This window comes from Neomonachus schauinslandi, chromosome 8 (assembly GCF_002201575.2).
Source record: "Neomonachus schauinslandi chromosome 8, ASM220157v2, whole genome shotgun sequence".
NCBI classification, from domain to species: Eukaryota; Metazoa; Chordata; class Mammalia; order Carnivora; family Phocidae; genus Neomonachus; species Neomonachus schauinslandi.
The window spans coordinates 71,353,636-71,368,812 of NC_058410.1; the positions used below are offsets into that span (position 1 = coordinate 71,353,636).

Sequence of the window (15,177 nt, forward strand, 5' to 3'; positions counted from 1 at the left end):
TCAGTGAAATCCCTGTCAAAATTCCAATGGTATTTTTCCAAGAAATAGAATAACAATCCTAAAATTTGTATGGAGCCATAAAAGACCCCCAAGTAGCCAAGTAATCTTGAGAAAGAAGAACAAAGCTGGAGGCATCATGCTTCCTAATTTCAAACTATATTACAAAGCTGTAATAATCAACACAGTGTGACAGTGGCATAAAAACAGACACACAGATCAAGAGAACAGAACGGAAAACCCAGAAATAAATTCATCATACATGTTCAACTAATTTATGGCAAAGAAAGCAAGAATGTACAATGGGGGAAAGGACAGTCTCTTGAATAAATAGTATTGGCAAAACTGGACAGCAACATGCAAAAGAAGGAAACTCAACCCCTACCTTAAGCCATATAGAAAATCAACTCATACTGGATTAAGGACTTGAATGTAAAACCCAAAACCATGAATTTCTAGAAGAAACATAGGACAGTAAGCTTCTTGATATCAGGCTTGGTGATGATTTTTTGGATTTGACACCAAAAACAAAGGCAACAGGAACAAAAATAAACAAGTGGGTCTATAATCAAACGAAAAAGGTCTATGGCAAAGAAAACCATCAACAAAATGATAAGGCAACCTGCTGAATGGGGGAAAATATTTGCAAATCATATATCTGATAAGAGGTTAATATCCAAAATATACAAAGAACTCATACAAATAAATAGCAAAAAAAAAAAAAAAAAACCCAAAAAACCAAAAACAAACAAGAAACCCAAACAATCCAATTAACAAATGGACAAAAGATCTGAATACCATTTTTCCAAAGAAGACATACAAATAGCCAACAGGTACACAAAAAAGTGCTCGACGTCACTTACCATTAGGGAAAGGCAAATTAAAACCACAATGAGATACCACCTTACACCTGTTAGTATCAAGAAGACAAGAGAGAACAAATGTTGGCAAAAATGGGGAAAAACGTAAACCCTCGCACACTGTTGGTGGGAAAAGTAAATTGGTGCAGCCACTATGAAAAACAGTATGACGATTCCTCAAAAAATTAAAAATACGACTATCATATGATCTAGCAATTCCACTTCTGGGTATATATCCAAAGGACATAAAAACAGTAACCAGAAAAGATAAATGCACCCCCATATTCTTTGCAGCATTATGTACAACAGTCAAGACAAGGAAGCAACTTAAGTGACCACTGATGGATGAACAGATAAAGAAAATATGGTATAGGGACCCCTGGGTGGCTCAATCGGTTACGTGTCTGCCTTCGGCTCAGGTCATGATCCCAGGGTCCTGAGATGGAGCCCCACATTGGGCTCCCCGCTCAGCGGGAGGCCTGCTTCTCCCTCTGCCTGCCACTCCCCCTGCTTGTGCTCTCTCTCTCTCTTCCTCCCTCCCTCTGTCAAATAAATAAATAAAATCTTGAAAAAAAAAAAAGAAAATATGGCATATATACACAATTAATATTATTCGGCCATAAAAAAAAGAAGGAAACCCTGCCACTTATGACAACATGGATAGACCTTGAGGGTGTTATGCTAAGTGAAATATGTCAGAGAAAGACAAATATTATATGATCTCACTTATATGTGGGATCTAAAAAAATTAAAAATAAGAAAAAAAAACCCAATCTCATAAATACAGAGAACAGACTGGTAGTTGCCATGGGCATGAGGTGGGGGTGGGGGTGAAATGGGGGACAGGGGTCAAAAGGCAAAAACTTCCAGTTATAAGATAAATCCTGGGGGGGGGGGTGCCTGGGTGGCTCAGTCGTTAAGCGTCTGCCTTCGGCTCAGGTCGTGATCCCGGGGTCCTGGGATCGAGCCCCACATCGGGCTCCCTGCTCAGCGGGAAGCCTGCTTCTCCCTCTCCCGCTCCCCCTGCTTGTGTTCCCTCTCTTGCTGTGTCTCTCTCTGTCAAATAAATAAATAAAATCTTTAAAAAAAAAAAAAAAGATAAATCCTGGGGATATAATGTAACAGCATGGTGACTATAGTTAAAAATACTGCATCGTATATTTCAAAGTTGCTAAAAGAGTAAATCTTAAAAGTTCTCATCACACACACAAAATTTTGTAACTGTATAGTGAAGGATGATTTTGCAATATACACATATACTTAATCAATACGTTGTACAACTGAAACCAATATAATGTTATGTGTCAATGATATCTCAATAAAAAAGTCAGTTTCACTTAAGAATATCTTTGATGATGCAGTAAAAGTATTAATTTTATTAAATCTTGATCCCTAAGTACAAGCTTACACACAGAGAAGTTACGCTATTTCCTCAAGGACACAGATTTAGTAAGTGGCAAAGTCAGGATGAGTACCCATGCGTTCTGGTTGCAGAGCCCACGCTCATCACTGATACCCTCGACTTACTGTCCTTCTAGCTGAGAATGAGAACTCCAATGAGACTCTCAGACTGGAAGTTAGCTGAATATGCTCCGTGGGTGAAAGCCCTGAGAAGATGTGATATAATGAACGACATTCTCTACAACATCCTTACGTTATGAGTGACCGTCTCCAAAGGTTCCTTCTTCTGATATCCCTTCCCAACACAGATGACAAAGTGAATGTGAGACTCTTACTCCTGTGGACCTGCATGCACTTCAAGATAAATTGATTGTAAAATCCTCTTAGTATCTGACTAATTATACAAGGCTGTTGGCCACAACTCAGTGTTAGAGGAACATCTACCCAAAAGGATGATTTGGTTTAGAACAGCTGATCTAGAGTCCTCATTTCTGAGGGCAATTACATAGTAGGACAGTTGTGAGGACCACCTCCTAGGTTGTTGCAATGAAGTCATGTCATCTGGATTTTTATCTTCCTATTCTTTACAGTGAAGATAAGGAGACAGATCAAGTGCATCCAGAAGTAGTAACAAGTCATTAATTAAGATACAAGTTAAAAACACATCCTGCTCCATCCTTCAAGACATTAGTATTCACTCATATAAAAGATGGTCCACTGACCCTGAGTCTCACAGTTACTGGAAGGTAGAGGTTGTGTAAAGGTAAACAGTGACCACTGGGATGAATGTGTTATTTAACTTGATGAGAGAAGTTGCTTTCACAATGTAGATATACATCAAATCCTCACATTGTACACTTTGAATATCTTACAGTGTTGTCAATTGTACCTCAATAAAGCTTAAAAAACCCCCCCCCCAAAACAAAACAAAACAAAAAAAACATTGACTGGTAGGAACACAGCTTGCTGCCAAGATGTAGTTAACAAACTGTGTGCCCTAGAGCCCTAGGGTGGAATGGGGATGTTCCTTGGTGAAAAGGTCCTTCAATCCTTTCATCTAGATACCTGTTTTGTATTTTTGGGATTCTGAGTGAGTTTCCATCTGAAAGTAAGTGCTCTGCCACTTCTAAAAAAAGTTTAAAATCACTACTTTACCAAATTTTCAAACTATTTGGGGATACTGTTTAGCTTGTTCATTAAATCGAAAAATATTAGCAATAAAAATCTTTTCAACCAACTTTTACAACAACAAATAATTACATAAAAATTATTTAGGTGCTAACTATCTGCCCAAAAATACATTAGATACTTGCTCAGTGTGAAAACAATACAGTGTTACTCACACACACATACACACCACTGCTTGACCACAGCATGCTAACGATCATTTTGCTGGGCACCAAAGGGAATCAACAACTAGAAATCAATTCCTATCAATATTTTCCATTAAAATAAAAATCCAACTTCCCTATTTCTATTTCTGTTCCCAGCCCTACAGATGCAATATAAACTGGGCAGTTATGAAGTTTGCCTCCTTTAGCAATGACCTGATTCTGCCTTTTGTGGAGCCCCGTAACATGTAAAGTGGTTGCCACATAACAAAAAAGCCAAATCTTATGACATTCGCTCACCAAAATGATCTGAAGGAAGACCTCGTACTGCCGCACATTATACAGTGCTTCTTTTAACATACACGGCTGAAGCTCTGTACGCAGGAGCGGGTTGTTGGCTGCCTTCTCAAGGACGGCCGTGTAGCGGTAGGCCTGGTCCTGGGCAGTCCGAAGTTGGGAATCAATGTGCTGCGTGGTGGCTGGGATTGCTTCGTGCAGAATGGCTGGCACTGGGTTTAAAAGGGTATCGAGAGACATGAAAGAATCTACGAAAAGCCTAGAAAGTAATAACTCAAGCATTACATTGAGTTCATCTTTTTCTCAACCAAATGAATAATAACAAGACGTAACATATGTCATGTGTTTCTTCTCACACCATGAAGGAAAGAATGGGGGGAGGGGAACACCTGTCCGAACAAAAGATACTGTCAGAACGATAACCAAAAGGTAGCAGGTCAGTTTTTGCCACTAAAATATAGAAGAATCTAAAGAATAGGGCGCCTGGGTGGCTCAGATGGTTAAGCATCTGCCTTCGGCTCGGGTCATGATCCCAGGGTCCTGGGATCAAGCCCCACATCAGGCTCCTGACTCAGAGGGGAGCCTGCTTCTCCTCCTCCCTCTGCCTCTCTCCCTGCTCATGCTCTCTCTCTCTCTGTATCTCTGTGTCTCAAATGAATAAATAAAATCTTTAAAAAGAAAGAAAGAAAGAATAGATAGGCTTTGGTATTATGTGCTACTGGCCATGGGCCTCTAGAAAAGGCATATTTTGTGAAAAAAAAGAAACCGATGAGGATACTGAAAAATAACAGAATAGTCTAGCAAGATAGGAAATTTTATAAGGAATGGGAATTTGACTTTCTAGAACTTTCTAAAAACTTTCTAGTTTTTCTATTTTAAAAACTGACCCTATTATACTAGATAAGTGATCTAGTAACAGACGCTAACACCTTATCAGTGGGCCTACATAAGGAAGTCCCTTCTCCTGAGCCCCTGATCAAATATTTCATGAGTGCTTTCAAACTCAGAGATGATGAACGCATTAAGTACAGAATAGCACAGTAAATGCTCCTGGATTTGCAGATTTGCAAATATCTCCTCTTGGACCTTTCCATTCCATTGGTTGCATCAACCACTCTTCTCTTCTCAGGGTGATTTTTATTTTTAGATCACTGAGTTTTACTCCCTTTTGGCTATCTGACTTGGAATAAAGAACACAGAGCCCAACGAACTGGAGAGGCCGGCCTTCAGGCAGACCCCTCATTCCTTCCACTGATTCACTCTCCCACACTAGCTTCGTGTACTATAATGCTGCAAGTCTTGCCCCAGCAAAATTAAAAATTACTATCCATCATGAACAGTATCTGTACCTAAGGTAGAGTCAAAACTGCATACCTTAGGGGCACCGGGGTGGCTCAGTCAGTGAAGTGTCCAACTCTTGACCTCAGTTCAGGTCATGATCTCAGGGTCATGAGGCTGAACCCCACATTGCGCTCTGTGCTGAGTGTGGAATCTGCTTAGGATTCTTTCCCTCTCCCATTGCCCCCCTCCCCCTGCTCACATGCACTCTCTCTCCCTCTCTAAAAAAAAAAAAAAATTAATTTAATTTAATTTAATTTAATTTAATTTAATTTAATTTAAAGACCCAGCATACCTTAAATCTAAGAATGCCAGTGAAATACTGTGTATTATTTTCCTCACTGTGTGAGTTAGATTTTAAACCTCCATAACCTGCAGACTTCACCTAATGATATACCTACAGTCATCAATGCCTTCTCCTCCCTTTCCACAGTCTCGGTTAAATAAGCGAATCCCAGTAACAATCATGGTGAGTTCTTTCAGTTGGCGTTCTTTGTCCTTCTTAGAAAGTGTTAGAAACGTCCCAAGCTCAGCCTGAGGAAAAATACTCTGCAGGGCAGCTAAAACAAACCACAAAAAGGACAACAAAATGGTAGAATACAGATATCAGAACTTAAATCACAGGTTTCTTTCAGCACAAAGTTTAGAGGCCTGTCTTGATAGAGCTACTTATATGATTCTTTAAATTTCTGATACCTAGTTACAGAATACATTGCAAAATTTATCACATATCGGGGCGCCTGGGTGGCTCAGTTGTTAAGCGTCTGCCTTCGGCTCAGGTCATGATCCCAGGGTCCTGGGATCGAGCCCCGCATCGGGCTCCCTGCTCGGCGGGAAGCCTGCTTCTCCCTCTCCCGCTCCCCCTGCTTGTGTTCCCTCTCTGTCTCTCTCTCTGTCAAATAAATAAATAAAATATTAAAAAAAAAATTTATCACATATCAAAGCTGGGCTACTGAAAATAATGCCATTGCTTTGTGTCTCTTTTCAGTAATTAAGCACCATCAGTAATGTTTTGACAATGGGCATTAAAACAAGCTTTCTAATTAGGATTCTGAGTAGAAAAATCGCTGTTTTAAAATAATTGTGGAGGAGGGCGCCTGGTGGCTCAGTTGGTTAAGTGACTGCCTTCGGCTCAGGTCGTGGTGCCGTAGTCCTGGGATGGAGTCCCACATCGGGATCCCGGCTCAGTGGGGAGCCTGCTTCTCCCTCTGACCCTCTCCCCTCTCATGCTGTTTCTCTCTCTCTCTCTCAAATAAATAAATAAATAAAATCTTTAAAAAAATAATAATAATAATTGTGGAGGAAAGCCATTAAAGGCTAGAAATTTTGCCTATTCCTTACCTTAAATTAATAAAGTGGGCAAAGACTTCCTGAGGATAAAACAGTGTCCTTTTCCATCATCTGTTTTAGATGACAGACGCAACTCCTTTCATGACTATGAAATCTCCCTTTCCGGCGGTCCCCATCCCCCAGCCGGCCTGGTACTCTTTTTTTTTTTTTTTTTTAAAGATTTGATTTATTTGATAGAGAGAGACACAGAGAGAGCAGGAACACAAGCAGGGAGAGTGGGAGAGGGAGAAGCAGGCTTCCCGCTGGGCAGGGAGCCCGATGCGGGGCTCGATCCCAGGACCCTGGGATCATGACCTGAGCCGAAGGCAGACGCTTAACGACTGAGCCACCCAGGTGCCCCGGGCCTGGTACTCTTAATCACACTGCCGGTGTTTCTCTCATAAGGAGTGATGGGTCCCTGGATAGGTACAGCTTTAAGAAAATTAACAACACACACCTTCCAGAGCTGCTGCTTGGGTTTTAGAGCTGATACACAGTGTAAAAGGAGTCTGGCTAAGTTTTAAGCTCTTATTTATACTGATTTTTTTTTTTTTCTTTCAGATAAAAAGGGAACCTCGGTCTTCAATACTTTGAATTTAACCTCTTTTATAAGATACAATGTTCACATCTTTTCACATGTGGAATGGAAATTATATAGGTTTTTTTTACCTGTTGCCTCTCTGACAATCTTGATATCGGTAGGAGATCCCAGCCCGGAGCGTAGTAAGACGTAGCTGACAATCTTACGGTAGAGGCTTTCCAGTTCTTCTCTAGCACATGCTCTGTTATCCGTGATTTCTCTCATAATGGAGCCTAACCTAGACTCCAAGACTCGGTGATGTTCTTCAAGAAATTCCTCTAAAATTGGCAAAGGACAATATTCCATATATTTGATTTAGAATCCTCACATAAGAAAGTATGACCAGAGAAAAAAATGGCTTGGGTATGGCAATTCTATTGCACAAAAACGAGCATTTTCTTAAGGTGTACTAATCAAAATAAAAAACACACAGTGGCCAGCATGTAACCTCAAGGCAAAAATCTAGTAGGAAAGATTTATTGCAGTGCTTTAAATGGCATACTTTGTCAAAATACCTAAGACTTTCAACAGACAATCCAAACAGTAATATCCAAAAGGGTTAAAACCTCCTAATTAAGCAGAAAGTATAGAGGGCAACTTATAATATATATATTATAAACATATACAGTAAAAATATACATACTATACATATATTTACACATAACATCCCATGTAAGCACAGGTGGTATGTTACATGCAAGCACATACAGTAGAAATACACATGTATGTAGTGTAAATCTTCCTGTTCAATTATGTGTATTTTTATTTTAGTTCTAGATAAATTTCCTTTGAATAGCATTACTGATAGTATGATGTTGCATCAAGAACTGTTTCCCGGGGCGCCTGGGTGGCTCAGTTGGTTAAGTGACTGCCTTCGGCTCAGGTCATGATCCTGGAGTCCCGGGATCGAGTCCCACATCGGGCTCCCTGCTCAGCAGGGAGTCTGCTTCTCCCTCTGACCCTCCTCCCTCTCATGCTCTCTGTCTCTCATTGTCTCTCTCGCAAATAAATAAAATCTTAAAAAAAAAAAAAAAAACTGTTTCCCTTTCCCCTCTTCCCGTGACACAAAGAGGTCTGGGCTTAACTGTGGCAGCCACAATCCACCAGCAGTACAATTCTTGCAACTAGCTCAGTAAGACACCCCATTTTACTATTTCAAGGGCAATAATTCACGTATCAACCATGCACTGTTCACACCTATACTCTTACCACAAAAGCTACTGAGAACTTCATGCAAACTTTAAAAATCTAAAAAACAGGTGGCGCCTGGGTGGCTCAGTCGGTTAAGCGTCTGCCTTCGGCTCAGGTCATGATCTCGGGGTCCTGGGATCGAGCCCCGCATCGGGCTCCCTGCTCTGCGGGAAGCCTGCTTCTCCCTCTCCCACTCCCTCTGCTTGTGTTCCCTCTCTCGCTGTGTATCTCTCTCTGTCAAATAAATAAACAAAAAATCTTAAAAAAAAAAAAAATTTAAAAAAAATCTAAAAAACAGTTTCATCAATTCCATGATTACTTATCACTTTAACATCTCATTAGCATTATGCAAAAAAGCAAGATACATAATGTATATATGGAGCATAAGCGAAAGTTCAATACATAGAGGGAAAAAAAGACAACAAAAATCACCAAATGGTTAGTAATGATTCCATTACAGTGCGGCAAAGGCAGTCTAGTCTTTAGAGAATTTATTTTCCTTTTCCTCTTGTTGCCAGTGTGTCTTTGATGTATATATTAAACTATTTACCTAAGGAAATATGTCCTGAACTTAAATTTCCCATCATTCATTTCATTTTGGTATAGTTATCTAATTTAGGTAAGCATTATAAGATAATAATATAAACCAAAAACAAACCAAAAAAATCAGCAAGTTAGAAACTTTTAACTCAGTGGGCTGGTTGTTTTAATTTCTAATTATTGTGTATTATTAGTGATAAAACATTTAAAACACGATAGATTGTTCATTGTCAACCAAATAAAGCCCTTATTACCTGAAATACAATAGGAATCTTTCAAAAAGGGTATCAAAAAAGTACATATATGTTACCTCGACTTGTATAATTCATATCAAAGTAGACTTGCATCTTAATGGTGTCCAGGGATGGATTTTTACTATCCAACAGCCGAGACACACAAAGCTAGAAAAGAATACCCATGAATGTTTCTAGTTATATTTTCTAGAATACTCAGAAGCATTTTTTAAAGGTATTTTCAAAAAAATTAAGAGAATCATCTAAGCAATGGTTTCTGATGTTTATCCACCAATAACCTCTTCTATTATTATTTTGCTCCTTGAGGACTTCATGCTTCATAGTTTACCCAACGACAACAGGAAGTAATAAGTTATTTCCCTGAGATCAATAATATCACCGTACTCAGGGGGCTAACAGTCCAGCTGAAGGCAAGAAACTTGACACCTTGGCTAGTCTATGCAGTCTGAATGTGGGTAAGTGCTCCATGAAGGTTACGCTCCTGTCCAGAGCTCACCTAGAGCTCCTCATTACGATTTATTTGAACCTTGAACAACACTTCTTTGCTGATTTGGGGGGGTTACTTGCATTTTATGAAAAGCTGTTCCTCTGCTCACAACATTTCTCTAGCTTTGCCTTCTATTTCAGAATGTCTTCCTCTGGTCTTTTTCTCCCACTTTCCTCCCACATAGATGGCTCATTCCACTTCTCTGCCTTGTCCCTTTAGATTAGATGAACAACCTGAATTTTTCTTTTCTCTCTTCTCCTCCCCTCTCTTCCCTGTCTCACCCCTTAGGCTTTATATCTACAGCTGGCAGGCACATCAGCACCAACAGCCTCCATGCCCCTCCCTGAGCACCAACCCTGCTCTTCCACAATGGGGGGGGGGGATGGAATACAAGAGTGAGGCCTGGCCGCTGTGCCCTTATGGATGCAGCCTGCGCACCTGCATCTGTCCAGGTGTAAGAGTACTGTTTTCAACACAGACTTTACAAATACAAAAATGAGCTCATCTACATGATTTTTTTAAAAAGATTTTATTTATTTGAGAGAGAGAATGAGCGAGAGAGAGAGCACAAGCTGGGGGGAGAGGCAGAGGCAGAGGGAGAAGCAGACTCCCCACTGATCAGGGAGCCCGATGCAGGACTCGATCCTAGGACCCTGGGATCATGACCTGAGCTGAAGCAGATGCTTAACCGACTGAGCCACCCAGATGCCCCTCATCCACATGATTTTTAATTGAGAAAAAAGAAAACAGCCTGTGTCCTATGAAGCAGGATGTACATTGATAATTTAGGTACCTGTCATATTAAAAGTATATTGAGTTTAATTCTTTCCAACTTAGTTGAGTTAGAGGAAAAAAGAAAAACTCTTCTTGAGCCCTGAAAAAGAGAAAAATTTATTTTCTGCCTCTCCTTGATTCTCCTTCAGAGCTTTCCAGTAAAATTTCTGACTGACCGTCAGAGTCATTTTGCAAAGTCTTATTGCTAAGAACAGGTTTCCCACCACATTTAAAATCAGCACAGAAAGACCTAGTTCTAGGCTGCCCTGGAGAATCACGGCACTTCTACTGCAGAAGCATCCTAATAACAGATTCCCCAGCTCCAGGTTTCCAAAGCTCTTCCTGATCCCTCTGGCATCTGCAATACAGACCTGTGCTCCACTATATGAATTGCTGGATGTGAGAGAAGATGGGGATGATGAAAATTTTCTCTGCCATTTGTTTGAGCCCAGAGGATACCCATATACAAGCCTGGGAAAGCTTGCTGCAAGTCCTTTGTGTGAAGGAAGGAATTAAAATCATTAAGCCAGGGAGAAAAAAAAATAATGTTGAATTTTTAAGAAATACATCTAGGAATATTTAGAAAATAAATATGTAAGCACCTATATCCAGTGAGTCAAACTCAAAACATGTGAAAAAATGGGGCGCCTGTGTGGTTCAGTCAGTTAAGCACCTGACTTCGGCTCAGGTCCTGATCCCAGGGTCCTGGAATCGAGTCCCGTGTTGGGCACTGTCTCTCTGCCCTTCCCCCTCCTCATGCTCTCTCTCAAATAAATAAATAAAATCTTCAAAAAAAAAAATGTGAAAAAACTAGTGATGTCAAAAATTCCTGCCTTCTGGGCCGCCTGAGTGGCTCAGTCGGTTGAGCATCTGCCTTTGGCTTGGGTCGTGATCCCGGAGTCCTGGAATTGAGTCCCACATCAGGCTCCTTGCTCCACAGGGAGCCTGCTTCTCCCTCTGCCTCTCTCTGTCTCTCCTGAATAAATAAAATCTTTTAAAAAATAAAAATAAAAATAAAATTCCTGCCTTCTTTGGTTCTTAAAACTGGTTTTCAGGCACATATCTTTGATTTCTAACTATGAATTATTTGCTGTGGTTTCAATGTTTCCTTTAGAATTGAAAAACACAAATGACATTGAATCAATAATTATCTGAATCTTAATTTAGTGCTATGTAATTTTATAGTATATGACAAGTCAGTTAATGTTCTCAATGTAACACGAGATTCATAACAAGATGCCTCTAAACTACTGTGGCAGACATTGTTACCTGCCAGGATCCATACCTCATCCTTCCTTACTAAAAGCCCCAATCTGGACTGGGGAAAAGATTTGTTCAGCTGAAAAAAGAAAAAGAAATCAATGCCCCAGGCTCGCTTGTGGTATCATTCTGGTCAATAAATGTAAGCAGATGAGAAAAATTCTGAGAAAGCTATTACTTTCTGAATAGAAAGTGACAGACCCAATTGGCACACACATTTTGCCTTTTGTTCTTTCCCCTCATACCTGCGGAGAGATGGAGTAGCTATCTTGTAACCATGAGATGAAAGAAGGTGACCCAGGAAGCCAAGAAAAACAATGTATCTCTAGACTTTATGAGAAACAATAAATCTCACATTTGCCTGCACCACTAGCTGGTAGAGTTTTGTATCATGACACTCAAGGCAATAATGGCTCATACAAATATTGTATTCAGAATTGCAAATAAATAATTTAAAATTTGAGAGTTGTTGTATAATCACCTTAACGAGTTTCTGTACATCACTTTTCATGAGGGGTCTATCCATGTTAAAGCCATTACTTGGGTCCAAGACAACAGCTTTCACCTGAGAGTAGGAAAGAACCTATTACATAATTCTATTTCACATAATTATGAAACCAGTTTGTTTCCATTTTTTAAACTGTGTCCTGATTACTCAGGGGTCAATTATTCAGCTGATTTTCTTATTACCCAATTCATCAGCACCTTCATTAGAGGTTGAAGAAAGGAAGCAATAACCATCAAATTTGAATATGGGGTTTGAAAAATTATACGGAGAAATAAATTGAAAGCAGCGACTAGATTTTAAATTGGGAAACTATTTGAATATTTTATCATATTTTTATTATGTATTGTTAAACCAAAAGCAAGAATAGAGAGACCAAGGCAATGAGTAATTTTTACAACAGTAGACAAAAATACATGTTGCAACTCTGACACAGAACAACATTATCGATGCTTCTAAAACAAATCAAGATCTTCTCAATCAGTCTCTATAAATCCAGAATGACATGCTTCATAGAAAAAATATTTTTTGCTAAGTAGTCCAATGGTCTCAATGTTTTCAACTGAATAACATTTAGAAAAGCTTCACAATATTTTAAGAGGGAAATGGGCACCGCTTAAAGCTATTTTTTAATAAAGCAGTAATTCAAAAAATATTCATTCTTACCATAAAAGCAGCCAGAGTTTCAGAAACAATCTCTCCATGGCCTGCACATTCTTGTCCTATTTCTCGAATGATATTCTTTATAACACTTTCTGCCTGAGTGGGAGGCATTCTGGCTAAATAAAACAATGATTGTTTTTTTAAAAAAATGTACTTATATGTGATTTTTTTCCTCTTTAGATTTCTCATTATATTTGTAAAGAGTCATACTATTATTTATTAACTTATTAGTATTTATTAGCATCTATAAAAATAAAAAAACTGTTCTATATAAAAATGAAGGACTTTGTTGGTGACAGAAAGAGCAACGAGGACTTCAAATTGGGCTTGAAATGTTTCCTATTTTGTGAAAATGACATAAAGTAGAGCCATTCTTAAAACAGAGCTGGAACAGGTATTTCAGGGAACTGCCTAACATGTCCTCTTTTCTAAATCTTTGAACTAAGCCAAACTATGAACTTTTTGACTAGCGATTAAACTGACCAATGACTGATGTACAAAACTAGCCCTGCTTGTGAGCACCAGTGAGCTCCTCTTAAAAACAACTTACCTAAACTTTTTCTTCCATAAAAACCCTGAGTCCACCTCCTTTAATTGGCACACTATTTGGGTTTCTACCTAAATCTGTACATCCCCAATTGCAATCCTTTTATCGCAAATAACCGCTTTGCCCCTTGAAGTGGTTTCTTGTTTTTAGGTTAACAATTTAAATGATAGTGGTCACCAAAAGTGTATTTATATCATGAATGTTTTTTTAAATGTGCTGACTAAACAGTATTGGGGAGGTAGATTTAATACGAAACCCCAGCCCTATCTGTGCAGGTGGCAGAGTACGGTTCTTAGGAGGAAATGCTTATTCCACCACATTCACTAAGTGATCTTTCAAAATTATATGGGACTCTTGGAAAACAATTCTTGCTCGGATCATCTAAATTCTCTTTCCTGCACATCCAAGTTGGAGTTTGGACTTTTGACTAAAAACATAAAAGCAAAATGATAATAATAATAATAATAAAGCATATTACATGAAATATGAAAATTTTGAAAGATGAACTCCTAGTTATGAATTCCATTTACTACAAATCAGTAAATACGTTTTAATGATACTGAGTTTCCCATCTTTCTAAGCATCAGTAACTGAGCACAGGAAGTCTTGTAACAAAGGCAATCGGGGTAGATAAAGCTAACTCTCGGCATTATTAGAGTTCAGATAATGTAGCACTTGGCATTTTGTCCAGTAAGAACCAAACTGCCTGGGATCCGTGGTGACCTGATCATATTCTAGCTGAGACCCTGGGCATTTTGTTTCCCTCTCTGTGAGCCGGTTTCCTCTGAAAAATTTGATATGACTATCACCATCTCCCCAGAGTTGTCCCAAGACCTAAGTGAGTTCTATATACCTAGCGGTTAAAACAGTGCGTGGCAAAAAGTAAGCGCTTAAACAGCAGCTTGCAACAAGTACTCCGTGTTAGCTGCGCGTGTGCGCGTGTCCGTGTGTGCGCGTTCGCGAGCGCTGCCAGGCACCATGCAGGGGGGTCGCTACTGACTCCCCTCGGTACCCTTCCCCGCCCCACTTCTCCCCCTCTCCGGATTTCTGGTCTTTGGGGTGCGAGCGGCGCCCAGCAGAAGCCCGAAGGCTCGGACGCCCGGTCAGAGCGAGTTCGAGGTCTGATCGGCAGACCTGGGCGCCTCCAACCGGAAACGACCTCTGTTTCCGCCGGGTCTGGGCGCTGCCAAAGGAATTCTGACCGACAGTTAAGTCTCAACCGAGGCTGCACGGGGTCTCCAGCCGCAGGGGCTCTACCTTCTCCCCACGCTCCCTCCTCTCGCGGTACGCCTCGGGCCGAAGGGCGCAGAGCCCCAAGAGGGCTCACCTTGGCTTGGAGAGCTAGAGCCCAGTTTATCCGATTCTTCCCCTCTGCCCCCGCTTTGCCCTGCCTTGGGGCAAGCTGCGGGTATTCCGCGTCGGCCCAGTAACCATGGAGATAGAACGCTGGGGACGGAATGGGTGGGGCCGGCACGGGCGGGGCCAAATGGGGGCGTGGCCGGGCCCAAACTCCGGAGGATGGGCAAGAATTTTTAAAAACAGAAACAAACCAAAAAAAGGAAGGTCCCAAACCCCAGGTAGAGAAAGGCAGGTTCACTACACGTTAGTGGTTAAGAGTGTCAAACACAAGATTTCTTAATGATATTTACTTGTGAAAAAATTAATAAAGAGAAACCTCACTAAAAGCAGACTTGGGAGGCTAGAAAGGGAGCCTGGAAGAGGGAGCCCCTATCACTCCACCATTAAATTATAGGAAGAATTGTCAATTACAGACCCTAATAAAAGAATCCTCAAAAGGAAAGAATCATCAATTACAGGCCTGA

At 40.3% G+C, this 15,177-nt stretch overlaps 1 protein-coding gene across 3 annotated transcripts in view; it reads right to left on the reverse strand.

The window, feature by feature from the left end:
* The window catches only part of CFAP206 (cilia and flagella associated protein 206), a 29,793-nt gene extending 15,054 nt beyond the window's left edge, over nt 1-14,739 (reverse strand). Inside the window, exons 1-7 of one of the 3 annotated variants that reach the window (XM_021693519.1) lie at nt 14,682-14,739; nt 12,811-12,923; nt 12,121-12,204; nt 9,175-9,265; nt 7,223-7,411; nt 5,626-5,784; nt 3,890-4,098 (exon numbers count right to left, since the gene is read on the reverse strand). In XM_021693519.1, the coding sequence (XP_021549194.1) occupies nt 3,890-4,098; nt 5,626-5,784; nt 7,223-7,411; nt 9,175-9,265; nt 12,121-12,204; nt 12,811-12,918 (840 nt within the window). In that variant the 5' untranslated portion in view covers nt 12,919-12,923; nt 14,682-14,739. The remainder of the gene's footprint in view (nt 1-3,889; nt 4,099-5,625; nt 5,785-7,222; nt 7,412-9,174; nt 9,266-12,120; nt 12,205-12,810; nt 12,924-14,681) is intronic. The other 2 variants (XM_021693520.1, XM_021693521.1) reach the window with 2 other exon arrangements.
* Between the last annotated feature and the right edge of the window lie 438 nt (nt 14,740-15,177).